At 36.9% G+C, this 13,218-nt stretch overlaps 1 protein-coding gene across 8 annotated transcripts in view; it reads right to left on the reverse strand.

Annotated features, from left to right (window-relative positions):
- Positions 1 to 2,574: 2,574 nt before the first annotated feature.
- The window catches only part of LOC134847096 (uncharacterized), a 77,102-nt gene continuing 66,458 nt past the window's right edge, over positions 2,575 to 13,218 (reverse strand). For all 8 annotated transcript variants that reach the window (XM_063864533.1, XM_063864528.1, XM_063864529.1 and 5 more), the window contains one exon: positions 2,575 to 3,640. In XM_063864533.1, the coding sequence (XP_063720603.1) occupies positions 2,753 to 3,640 (888 nt within the window). In that variant the 3' untranslated portion in view covers positions 2,575 to 2,752. The remainder of the gene's footprint in view (positions 3,641 to 13,218) is intronic.

Below are 13,218 nucleotides of genomic sequence, written 5' to 3' on the forward strand. Positions count from 1 at the left end.
TACGTTTTCTCCAACATTATCATAAAAATTCTGAGAAGTTTTAATCGAAAGAAAATGTTCAAGGAATTGTTTCTGTAAACGGGCTACTATCTATTTTTAAACCGCGATGGACTTGTATCAAAACAACATATTCTTAAAACTATCAAACAGGTACCCCAACTTTATCTGGCCCACTTGTTCAAAAATAGATTTTTACATTCAGTTTTTTCTGCACAGTGAGAATGTTTTGCGCTAGTTTTCTTATACTTTAATTAGTTTTATCAAGATTTTTCAGGAAGGAAAATCACAGATTTCATGATTGATTTTCATGCAAGTGGAAGTACAAGTTTCTTTTATTTATTTTTGTGAATATCACATCAAAACAACTCCGACCTGCTCTTTTTTATAAGGGTTCAATGTTTTGTCTTTGTTTTTTGACCGACGTGGTCGTATTTTGACCAAAAGTCCATGATCGCGCAGAGCCTTTAGCCGAAATGAAAGTCAAAACAAAAAGTTTAATTGAGTGGAACATAAAGTAGAACTGAGTTAGAACAAAAAATAGTTCAAAAGCGCAGCATAAAAATGATAAACAAAAACTTGAGCAAAAAGTTTCTGGTTTAAGGGAAACCTTACTCAGATATGGTGTTAAGCAAAAGTCATTCAAGAAGAGTTGGTTACCGCAAGCCATAAAGTTCCAGGCGACCTCTAAACCTTGATGATCTAAAGGCTCCCACGGTAGGAAGCACTAGAAAAAGTGTAAACATTTACAAATATTTATTGGGGGTTTGTTAATTTAAAATGATCAGAAAAAAATTTCCACAAATTATCACGTGAATAATTTCGATTAGAATTTACCTTTTTTTATGTTGCGTGAAAGATTTATAAATTGAGTGTTTAAATTGGTCAAACTTCATTAAATAGTGAAAATGATCGAGTCGAATCCTGCTTGATCGAATTTGATCAAAACTAATACTGGTTGGGCTGAAATTAGTCGAACTATTACAAAATGGTCAAAAAGGTTGAGCTGATTTTGCTATGTCAAACTTGGTTGAAGTATAATTGATTTTAATCAAAACTTTTGGCTAAAATGGTCGAACTGTGACTTGAATGGCCGGAAAACTCACAAAAACTTGTGTAGAAAAAATGGTGTTGTTTTTCCTTTTTTCAGACTGACACAAAATTTGCATTTGCCACGATGAGAATTTTCATGTTGTTTGAATCTGAGCTTAGCTTTTTCCTCGTCTGATTAAACTTATTCCATCATGTCTGTAAGACATAAATATGTCGATTGACTATAAAAAAGCTCATTTTGAAACTTGAACATGAACACCTTGGACATTTAATTTCTACGTAATTTCAAATGCTTCAAATCAAATAGAAATTTTGGCCCTGTATTTGGCAAAAACCCACTCTATTCTGGAAAACTCCACGCAATTTTTCGGTCTCTTTTTTGTCTGAAGTTCCACGCAAAAATTCAGTCTCTTTTTGTCTGAAGTGAAAATGATTAAGCAAGCATATCAATTTCAGGATTGAATTGTTTTGCCTGGACACTTTATATCAAGGTTAAAGATGCGCTGAAAGTTAAGATACCCAAAGAAGGCTCTGAAAACTATTTTAAATTATTCGACTTGCTTTTTCATTGATTTTTTCTCGAAATCATGGATTTGATAAATAACCTTCAGAAACCATTGTTACACCATATAAAAGGAATTTGCTCCTGACAAGGCGGGGTGGAAATAATCATATTTTTAGTTCAGTGCCAGCATTTTCTACTTATTCTATACTATTTTAGAAGTCATGGACCCACTCGCTCTACAATTTCGGCTACCTGGCGGGGGTCCTGTTTCTATTCGAGATGTCCCTTGCCCGCTTTATATTCAAGGCACTCTACAGTCAGCAGGTGGGACAGTTATTGTACTAGAAGAAGTCAAAATTGGGGGGGGGGGTAACGAACCAAAAAAATTGTTGACAATATATTTTTGTTAAGCAGGGTCATTAATCGTTCGAGTCAAACTTTCCCTAGGATAAAATATAAAGAGTAACTGAAACGATGCTTTATCGGATAAAGATTCAGTTTTTTAGGACTTGGCAGTACTCGCTGCTTTTCTCCTTCTCGTGAGCGGACACATCTTCGCCTACTCGCGACACATAAACCCGAATGAGACAACGACAGACGACAGCAGCGATTTGAACTTGTTTGCGCGCTTTCTCGAATATTGTGCTCAGTTCATAGTTTTCACCTCTGTAGTCAAGTTTGAGAACCAGATTTACTTCAAGCGAGTTGACTACCAGTGATGACATTACTATGACAAGATGGACGTACTACACATGTCTTCTTTTCCAACTCCGCCATTCATTGATTTAAAGCATGAACACGATTTTTCCCCATTATTTTTACTTCCAGAAAATAAAAAAACTTGCACAATCGAATTGTTTTAACCGAAATTTTCCAATTGTAAAAAATTATTTGCGTGATCATTATTTAAAAAAGTAATGGCAGGGCGAGGAAATTGAAGTTCAAGTTGTTTAACTTTTGTCGTGAAGAAAAATTGTCTTTTTTATCGTGCTTCTTTGTCTTAAAGGTAAAAGTTGGAACATTTATTATGAATCAAACAAAAATACATTTTTTCGTCCATTTAAATTCACTTTGCATCTATACAATACCCATTGCAATTAGTAATTGAACTATAATATATATTACTAATTTAGCAATTGAGAAATGATTTGGTGTGAAAAATGTGTAGGTAAAGGTAACAATAACGATAGATAAAGGTTAGGTCTCTGGTGGCTCTGATGCGCCGCCGTCCTGCTCATCTGCGGCTAAATAATGGTGGCTTGACTTAATGTTTGGCATCCTCAGTTTTGAAATGGACGTCGAGGAGGTTGAGGTTGTCATTGCAATTCCCGAGGACAGTTTGCTCGGAACTTGCACGTTGCTAGATGCTGCGCCACCGGAGCCCCCGGAGGTCGACCCAGTTCCAGGTGCTGATGGGGTTGGTTTTTTGTCGATTCGGCTAGGAGAATCATCTGATGGGGGCTGCTCTTTATCTTTGGTTTTAAACTGATAGAATCTGGATCGGTTGGCGGGTGCTAGACTGTTGTGCTGTGATTGGGCGGGGGATGTCGTGGAGCGTGGGAAGGAGGGCGAAGCCATTGAGTTGCTCGCAGATGTCACTAGGGAGTCTTCTGATGAGTTTCGAGGCAGTTGGATGTTCTTGGACAACGATGACCTCATAATGTCATCGGCGTCTATGTGAAGCGGATTGTTGAGATGAGACGATTGGATATTGGTACTCCTGAACCGTGAGTTAGATTCAATTGATTCACTTTTGCGAGACGCCTTTTGATTGAATTTGGAGTTCCCAGTGCCTTCAACTTGCTCCCGTTCGGTTATATCGCCGTTCGTTTCGGCGAACGATCGGACAGGTGTGGTGTCACAGCTACTCGGCTGTTTGCAAGTGAGATTCAGCTGCACGGGCTTGGAGGTGTTTGATGAGTCAACACAGAGGTCTACACTCACAGTTGAGAAGTCCACATCAGAGAATCCGGCGTCGAATGATGCAGTCCGGATGGCGTCCTTGATGAGGGTCTCGGCCAACTGCAAGTTCAAATTGACTCGGCTTCCATTCTGAGATGAGTTCAGCTCAAAGGAACTGGATAGCTGAAACACGTATCTCTAGGATTGATTTTATCGCTGTACAGCTACCGCCACGAGCATTGAAAGAATGAACAGGCTTTGATTTGCAATAACCCGCAGAAAAAATATCGTTGCGGTCCTTCTGGAACCTTTTCGTGACATAATTTAGTTTAATGATTATGTGATATCCGTGAATGCTGTACGCTAAACTTAAACTAAACCAAGAATAGCCGGTTTGATAAAATGTTCCTTTGTTACGGTTAATTCTACTTAGTTACAAATAAGATATGTTTAAAAAGTGAATTAATCTCTAAGTTAAAACATTAAAAAAGTGAGCGGTCATTCTCTCCGTCGGAGAGAATGAAGATAGCAAGGTCAAATCAAGATTAACCAGTTAAGATACTTTAAAGTAATTAGTGAAATGAAACAAATGGTAAGAATCACAACATTCCCCTTAGTGGGAAAAAATTTAAGTTACTAAGCGCCATGATATCTAACATGTTAACAATCCCTTTTTCTCCCTCTCGAGAAGTCCAACAAATGAAATTTTAAATACTGCACAGTATAACAAATGTCATTTTGATGCTCCAAAGGAATGACTAAATTATAGAGGATAATAAATTTCCTAAATCCGGCGGATTGTAATCCGTAGTTACAGCTAAGTAAGCACTAATTGCGCTTTAGACAAAATACTAGTACAGATTATAAATGACTAAATGTGAGATTTAAAAATTTGATTGAGTTTAGCTGTCCCCTTCCATAAATTTTTCCAGCTCGGCGTTGAAAATTTCACTATCTAAGTCGATGTAATTTTCAAAACAGTTCACGGCATCTCTCAGAGAATCGTCAGTAGAGGCGATGGAGAATCGATCAGGAGATTGGGTGTAAGCTAGGTCCGGTGTACTGTCTTCCGGTAGTGTGTTGCAAATGTTGGTCTGATTATCCAAGGGATTCTCTCTGAAAGTTTGTGTGGGGGAGCTCGAGCTGTCATCCTCGTCCAGAGATATAGGATTAATAGCGGAGCCTGGTTGGTTTTCTAGCTCATCTATAATATCTATGAAATATCGCTTACCATAGAATTTAGGGGGGCCAACATTTCGGCTTGAACGTCTTAAAATAAGTTCGTTACCGGTGGTATTAATTTCCTTAGGATGTCTATCCTCGCTGGTTCCAATTTCGTCTGAGGAGTCCTCTATTTCGAAAACTGGGAAATCGACCGGTTTTTCTCCCACCAATGGTTTTGTCCAATCCGAAGGAATGTTTGGCGGCTCCGTTGTCGTAGCCGTAGAAGGTTCGTCAGGTGAATGTGAGGTAGTTTGAAGTGCTGGTTTTATACTAATTGGGCATTCCGCTGTGTCCGAGGGTTGAGATTGTTCGTCTAAAATCTCAGGTTTTATATTAGTTTGATATGTTTTAGGGTCTAATGATGAGGTAGGTTCTTTTTTAAAATTGTCGTTATCTGAAATGAAGCGTTTTCTTATCATTTCTCTACATGGGAAACCTCCCGCAATCCATTCCCAATCGCTAATGTCCGACGTATCCGACGGAATAAACATTGATTCGTCACCTGCTAGGTATCCAGTATTCGACGTCGAGGCTTTATTTTGGTTCTTCTTCGATTTGTTGCATTTTGAAGGCTGGTTCGTTCCTCTAGATCTGGTGGTGACCGGGGTGGGCGACACTGTTTGTCTTCCTGACTTAGTGTCTGGTTTCCGCGTCTGTTGTGTCTTCGATTTGTGTGACTTTCTTGGACCTACTTGTAAATCACCGTTAGAGAAAAAAGGAAAGGAGATAATTCCTTTGAATGAACGAATTGTAGAAGATTTAGACTTTGGAATGGCGATGTCCGATTTTCTAATAATTTTTCCGTCGGATAATTCAACCGTGGATTTTGTTGAGTTTATTATTTTCTGACCTAGTTGTTTAAAGAAGGGATTTCCGTTTATACTTCTGTTAGTTTTCCGTAGTAATTTACCTTTAAACGGACTGTTTAAGGACACTCGGGCTGATTGAGGTTTTGAAGTAGTGGGAAGGTCTGAATCATAGCCTTTCTCCAATGGTGACTGGTTCTTTTTCGGTATAAGGGAGTCTTTGTATCCGTCCTCTGCCCGATCGTCAGCGTTCCAGTCGAGGGCCCTTTCTCTGCTTAAGATCAACTTCCCTTTGTCTAAAAATCCACCGGATAAATTATTAGATGCCAATTGCTTCCAGATCGTGTTCGGTTTTCTATTAAAGTGTATTTCGAACGGTGAGCATTTAATTTTAGATTGGAAGGAAGATCGTAGATTCCAAATGATTTTCGAAATGGCGGTTTGTAATGTGGGTTTTTGTTGATCCAGTGACATTGCTAATAATTTGATTTTTACAGTATGAACAAGTTTTTCTACAAGACCGTTAGAACGATGGTCCCCAACTGTACAGAATATTAGTTTGATATTAAGAGAATTGCAAAAAAATTTAAAATCCTGACTAGTAAAGCAGGATGCGTGGTCGACCCGAATAGATTTTGGAATCCCATGGAGATAAAAATAATCTTGAAAAAATTCAATTACTGTGTTTGATGACGTTGAAGATGTAATTTTTGCTGAAGGGAATTTTGAAAAACGGTCTATACACAATAAGATGTATTTATTGTTTCCCCAGTTGTTATCTAGTGGGCCGGCAAAATCAAGATTTATTTCCTCATTAGGTTCAAATAAGGTGGGAAGTTCACTAATTTGTGAAGTTGGAATGATGCTTTTTATGTTCTTACCGGTTTGCGTGCATTGTGTGCAATTAATCCCGTGGAAGTAAATTTGTCGATATATGTGTGGCCACCAAATGTATTGTGCCAAGTATTTCATACCGAATTGGCCAGGGTGAGATTCATGTAATGTTTTTAAAACGGCGTTTCTAAGTGTAAACGGAATAACTAGTTTTCCATCCATATATAATAGTCCGTCGGATTCATGAAGTTCTTTCGAAAATTGGTGTAGATAACGGGAATTTGCATTGATGTTATCTACTTTTTTCTGTAGAGCTTTAACAATTGGGTTTAATAATTCATCATCTTCCGTTAATAAAGCGACCAATTTTGCATTGAATAATGTATTTAAATCCAAAGGTCTTTCGGGTAACTTGAGATTTTCTCGGAGTTTAGTTACTAACTTCTTGTGTTCTGATGAAATTTGAAAATCGATAGAGACCTGTAACCTGGAAGTGGAAGGATTTACTACAATTTGGTTATTTGACATATTTACACTATTTATAAGTTTGAGATCCGAAGGATTACTAATTAAGCTACTGTTAAAGATTAAAAAATAGATAAAGGCTGAATTTGATAGGATAATTTTAGTAAAATCAGTGTTTGAGAAATCCAAAGGAATACATTTAGAATTACAAAGTTCTGTTCTATAATGTTTTTGATTGCAGATTGAAATGGAAGAGCTGACGAAATTCAATGCTGTGATTATTACGTGATTTCGTAATTTCATGTAATGGGAATTTTCCGAAATCGAATTAATTGAATTACGTAATGGATTTTCATTATCCGAAGGATTGAGTGCACTATATATTTTTTTGGTAGTAGCAACTACAAATTCTTCGTCGTAGTGTGATGAGGGAATTGCTTTACCCGAAGGAGTTCTTGAAATTAAGTCTGTAAAACCCATATCTTTTCCCGCTAAGTGTTTGATAGTAAAATTGAATGGTAGGAGACGATCTACCCATCTTGTCAATCGGCTATGGTATGTTTTGTTTCCGTGATTTGGTGACAAAGCGGAAAGGAGAGCTTTGTGGTCAGTGATAATTTCAAATTCGGAGCCATAGAGATAATTTTTGTAATGTTCAACCGCCCATACAACTCCTAATAACTCTAATTCGTTTGTTGAATATTTCGATTCGTGCGGATTTAAAAATCTTGAAGCAAATGACACTGTTTTCCAAACTTTCTCATGAAGTTGTTCAAGGGATGCACCTAATCCATTATGTGAAGCATCTGTTTTTACTCTCGTGGGCTTTTTTACGTCGAAATGATTGTTTTCGGTAAGATTTACTATTTCAGATTTAATCTTGACAAAAGCTTTTGAGTGATCTTCATTCCAAAGGAAAATTGACTTCTTGTTTAAAAGAGGTCTAAGCGGGCTTCCGAGGGATGCTAGATTTGGTACAAATTTAATGTACTGATTAGTTGACCCGAAGAATGATCTTAATTCTTTTAGATTCTTTGGGGTTGGAATATCTTTGATTGCCTTGGTTTTATCGAATAATGGGGCGATTCCGGATTTCGATATTTTAAAACCGAGCCATTCAATTTCTTTTTGGAAGAATTTGCACTTCGACCATTTAACTGCGAAATTGTAAGTGTCTAACGTTGATAAAATTTTGTAAACGATTTTCTTGTGATCGTTAAAACTTCCTTTGGAAGCGACTAATATATCATCGAGGTAGCAATTTGTAAAAAGAATGTTTCCCAAAGTTGAGTCCATGACTCTCTGAAACTCGTTTGGCATATCGCCGAGTCCGTAAAAACCCGTTAAAAATTGATAAGTGCCTGTTATATCTCCGCCGACTAGACTAAAGTTGCATTGGCTGCTAGTAAAATTGTCCAGTGCGAGTTGACTATATGCGTTCTTTAGGTCTAGGTTTGTAAACCATACTTCTCCGGCGGAATTGTCCGAAATTTGAGCCGCCACGTTATCAACTAATTCGTGTATATTAGGCATCTGATATTTGTTCTTGTATATTTGTTTGTTGATGAATTTTGAATCAAGGGCTAACTTTATCGATTTGTCTTTTTTACAAGTAATAACTATCGGACTAATAAATCTGTCCTCGTCACAGTTTTCTAATTTTTTGATGTGTCCTTCGGATTTAAGCCTGTATAATTCTGTTTTTACTGAGTCTAGTAAGTGTAAAGGGACCCTCCTGCCTTTTAATTGAATTGGCTTTAATGGTTCATGAAAATGTGTTATTTTTGTTTGATTCTTTATTTTTCCAATCCGAAGGAATAGTCGTTTGAAGGTTTTTCCAATCATTTCAATTTCATTATCTATGTCAAGTGAAGTAACGGAATTGATAGACTTACAAGTTCTCTTGTTGGTGAGTGTTGCGTATTGTTTTTGTGAAACTTCGATTCCGACTTTTGGTAAATTGTCGTTTCCCAAGATGTTTCTTTCATGACCTTGAGTTAGAAAGAAGTGGCATTCCTTGTGGGACCATCCATTTGAGAAAATTGGTACAATTACTTTTCCAGTGATATTTATTGCATTGTTCGTAAATCCACAATAGAGTTCCTTGGTAGCTTTATCCACTGGATATATTTTCACGTAGGGGTCTCGTAGTCTCAACTCGTGTAACACATTCTGTTTAAGGAAGCTTACAGGGCTTGCTGAATCCACCTGTTTGTTCAGAATTACTTGGTTTTCATTTCCTAAGCCGATATTTAGTAGTTTCTTCATCTCCTTTCCTTGATCATCGTAGATAGTTGTTACGTTTAATACTGAGTAATCGTCATTATCGCTTTGTCCAGACTCTGACCATGCATTTATTACTCCACAGCATTCTCTATTAGCGGTGTCAATATGTACATCTGGTTGTTCCGAAGGATAATGATGATCCGTATTATTTACAATTTGGCTATCCACAATATTTACATTTTTACGGCGTGATTTACAAAGTCTAGTAAAATGTCCTCGATATTTACAAGTCGTACATGTTGTATCTTTAGCAGGGCAAACCGCTAGATGTCCTTTTGTAAAACTTCCGCCGCATTTCATACATGTGTTGTTTCTTTCGATGTTTAGGGTGGGTTCTCTTTTTACATTAAAATGATTAAAAGATTTGTTGGAAGAATATCCGCTGGATTTAAAAGTACTCGTCATCTTTATGTGGTTTGTAATTACTTTTTCATCAATCAGGGCTACGTTTAAGGCTTCTAGTGGCGGTAAGGTTTCCGTGAGAAGTTTCCGTTGGATATCTGAATTCTTCATGTTATTAATAAAAATATCTCTAATCCATTCGTCTTCTCCTGTGGGAATGTTACATCGTTTTGCCATTTCAGCCAGTGCCCCCCAGAATTGTTCTAATGATTCTCTGTCCCTCTGTTTTCTGTTTAAGAGTTTGTGTCTTTCGAAGGTTATGTTTGTTTTTCTCACAAAAGCTGTGGACAAATTGTCCCAAAATTCTTTGAAAGAAATTTGTAGAACTTTGACTCTTGTGAACTTCTGGCCGAATATTTTCTTTCCTTCGTTTCCAAGGGCTAGATAGAGTATGGATCTTAGTTTTTTGTCCGCCTCTTCCAGTCTCATACCGTTGAATTTCTTGGTTTCTAACTTTATTGAGGCCATTTCTTCATCATCGAATCTCTTTTGTTCTTGGATATTCCTCTCGATGCGTGATGTTTTTTGAGCGTCGGATTCGTTTTCCGGCGGATTTTCCAATGTTGGGGGAGGTGGGTGATATCGTTCCGTTGGATTCAAGAGATTTTCGATGTCGATATTCTCTTTTGCGATTATCGCTAGCTGGAATAGATCGCTCCACTCTTCCCAAGGAATTGGTGGGTCCACTGTGTGGTTCTGCCAAAATGAAGGTATACCTCTCACGTTTGATTCGAACCTGCTGGCTGCGCCATGATAAAATGTTCCTTTGTTACGGTTAATTCTACTTAGTTACAAATAAGATATGTTTAAAAAGTGAATTAATCTCTAAGTTAAAACATTAAAAAAGTGAGCGGTCATTCTCTCCGTCGGAGAGAATGAAGATAGCAAGGTCAAATCAAGATTAACCAGTTAAGATACTTTAAAGTAATTAGTGAAATGAAACAAATGGTAAGAATCACAACACGGTTGCTGTGCAAGAAGCAACAAATGTTCCAATCATATTCTAAGAAAAATACATGATATTTTCCTCTTTTTTTTCAAGTTAGTGACGTTTTTGTGTGTGGTGTGATCTGAGCATCTGACGACGAAAGCCTATCATTTAGACAATGTCGACATATTTTACATTCACAGTAGAACAGGCAAAATGAGCCTTGATTTTGTCAAAAATCACAAAACGAATTGTTAAAAAAAAATTGAAAAAATGTTTGAAGTTCCTAGCAGATAGTTTATTTGAATTGTTAAGTTTAAATTCTAATACAGCCCTGAAAACAATTTAAAAAAAACTGCTAAAGTGAAACCTAACTTTCATGGCTTATCCTTCTATAAGAAATCGGGTCAGCTCGCTTGCTTTACTCGCTCGAAAATGATCAAGAACTGTTTTTCTCAACCAACCAGTTTGAAACTAGTTTTTCTCAACACTGGGACAACATTTTTGAAAATTTTTAATTTTGTTCTAATCAGCGCTAAAAGGGCTTAAAATTGATATACCACTCTTGACATTTCATTGGTTATTAGTGGTCACCTTTCTTGGTTAAAAAGTTAAAAAGTGAAATAAGCTTTCTGGCTCACTTTTTGCTTGAAAGTAGACAAAAAAGCAAAAATGTGAAAAACATTTGCTAGCTTGCTTTACTCGCTCGAAATTGTTTTTAATCTCAAAAACTTCAAAACCAGTGTTTCTCGACACTTCGACAATGTGTGAGCCCATTCTGATGAATAGCTGTGGTACCCGATTTTGCGTGGAGAACAGAAAAAAACTAAAACATATCCGAAAAAATTGTTCCTCCACATTTTTCAAATAGTTAGAGCAAATACTGAATCAAGGTAAAGTAACATATTGAAGTGTTTAGATACATAATGACAAAAACTTGATTAGATTTTCGTGAGGATAAGATGAATAAAAGCATCACAATCAACTGTAATCTTTCAACAGTAAAAAATCTGTGAGATCGCGCTCGCACTTAACTTCAGCACTAAGAATTCACTGGTCGCTAATCCAATAAAATAAATGGATTTATTTTAGGCTGATCATATTGCCCTCCTTGGGAAAAAATTGAAATACTCTCAAAAACTTTGAGTAAGTTTTGAGTTTTTAATTTCTTCATTACACTCAGTTTAGGTTTTAAAAACAGGTTCACATAATTTTTCAGTGCTAATTTTGCTTCCAACTACAGACGTTTCCTCATCAATGATAAAAATTTTCCAAAAGATATGGATACCGCACTAAAAGCTGTATACAAATCTCCTTTTGCGGAGTTGAACGCAATAATTACCCTCTTGATCCTGCCTCTTCTACTTAGTTGAACACATGTCGGAACGGGATGCCATAGAACCTAGTCTCCCTTTTGGTTCTACTTGAGCTTCTCAATAAACTGGAGATGTATGATTTGGCGTCCTCTTTTGGTAGCATGTCTTTCAATTTCTGCGTTCCTGCTTCTTCCTGCGTTTTGGTTTGTTGCCTCTGACAGTTAAATAAACTGTTGCGCTCATTTTTGCTTGCGGATAAAACTTGGCTGAGAAATTGGTAGGCTTTCTATTGTTGTGTCATTGGCTTGGGTACTGCAATCGTTTGTCAGACGACAAGGAATCAGAATTGTCCACTGTCTGCCTTGATATCTATCCTTACAGATTTCAAAATCGTAAAAATCCAGTCCGATGTTTTCTGGTATACAACAATTGTGTTAGGTGAATGAATAATATCGTGTTCGAGATTACTTTAAGATTTGAGACGACTTGTCTGCTGCTTCCAACCAACTCTAAACCTCATCGTGCCCTTGCTTAGATCGTTTCTCAACGGTGGATGCCAACAACCGGTATCAATCTGTGAAACTTTTGAAGAACCAATCTGCTTTTTCACCTCGATTGACCATTTCCGATATCTTTTGCGAGTCCGATCATTCTATCATTTGCTCTACTGTTAGCTTGTTATTTTCAAAGTTCTCATGATCTAAACTATTTTAAAGTCTATCTGCTCAAAGTGAGGAAAAATCGATAAGTTTCCTTTCAAAACAAAAATTTCCGACCAAGTTGACAAAAAGGCATATCTTTCAGAAATGTGTGCTAAGGGGTCCGAATATCTTCGTTAGTACGTTAAATTACAAATTGAATATCGGTGAAAATTGATTCCATTTGCATCGCTTCTAATTTTTTTAACTGCCTGGATACGAACTTAGCCTCAATCACACTTGTCTTCAACTGGACAAACCATCTGTTCAATTCCAATCTTCTTACAAAGTTCGTTTATAGCAATTTGCAAACCTGAACTTTGATAGGAACGCATTGAATCAGGCGTACTATGCTAATGAATATATCTTTTTAAGAATTTGTTAATTTGTTTGCTCATGGTTGTTTTGGTAATCAAAACTAAAGGATAATTTCAATTACGGTCTATGGCTGAAAAAATGTAAATTTTACTGCCTAGTTATTCCATTATAAGCAGATAAACTCTATGTATTTCTTTATCTGGCGCATTGAACTATGGTAGGAAATTAGATGAATTGGATGATTTCAAATTTTCGATATTCTTACCAAATTCTGAATATCAACGGTAATTTTGACAAATTAATATAACTTCACGGTGCATTCGTAGCCACCAAATACAGACTGCAGCGTCAATTTTCGCTTCCTGGCGTGGTTGTTTTTGGCGGAATTGATGGAAAACCGTTTTCGGCAGTCAAAAACGTAATGTTTTTTGTTTGTCAATAACGACACAATCATTGATGACTGAGAAATAGTCCTGAAACTGGC

The sequence above is a fragment of the Symsagittifera roscoffensis genome, chromosome 1, assembly GCF_963678635.1.
Source record: "Symsagittifera roscoffensis chromosome 1, txSymRosc1.1, whole genome shotgun sequence".
NCBI classification, from domain to species: domain Eukaryota; kingdom Metazoa; phylum Xenacoelomorpha; order Acoela; family Convolutidae; genus Symsagittifera; species Symsagittifera roscoffensis.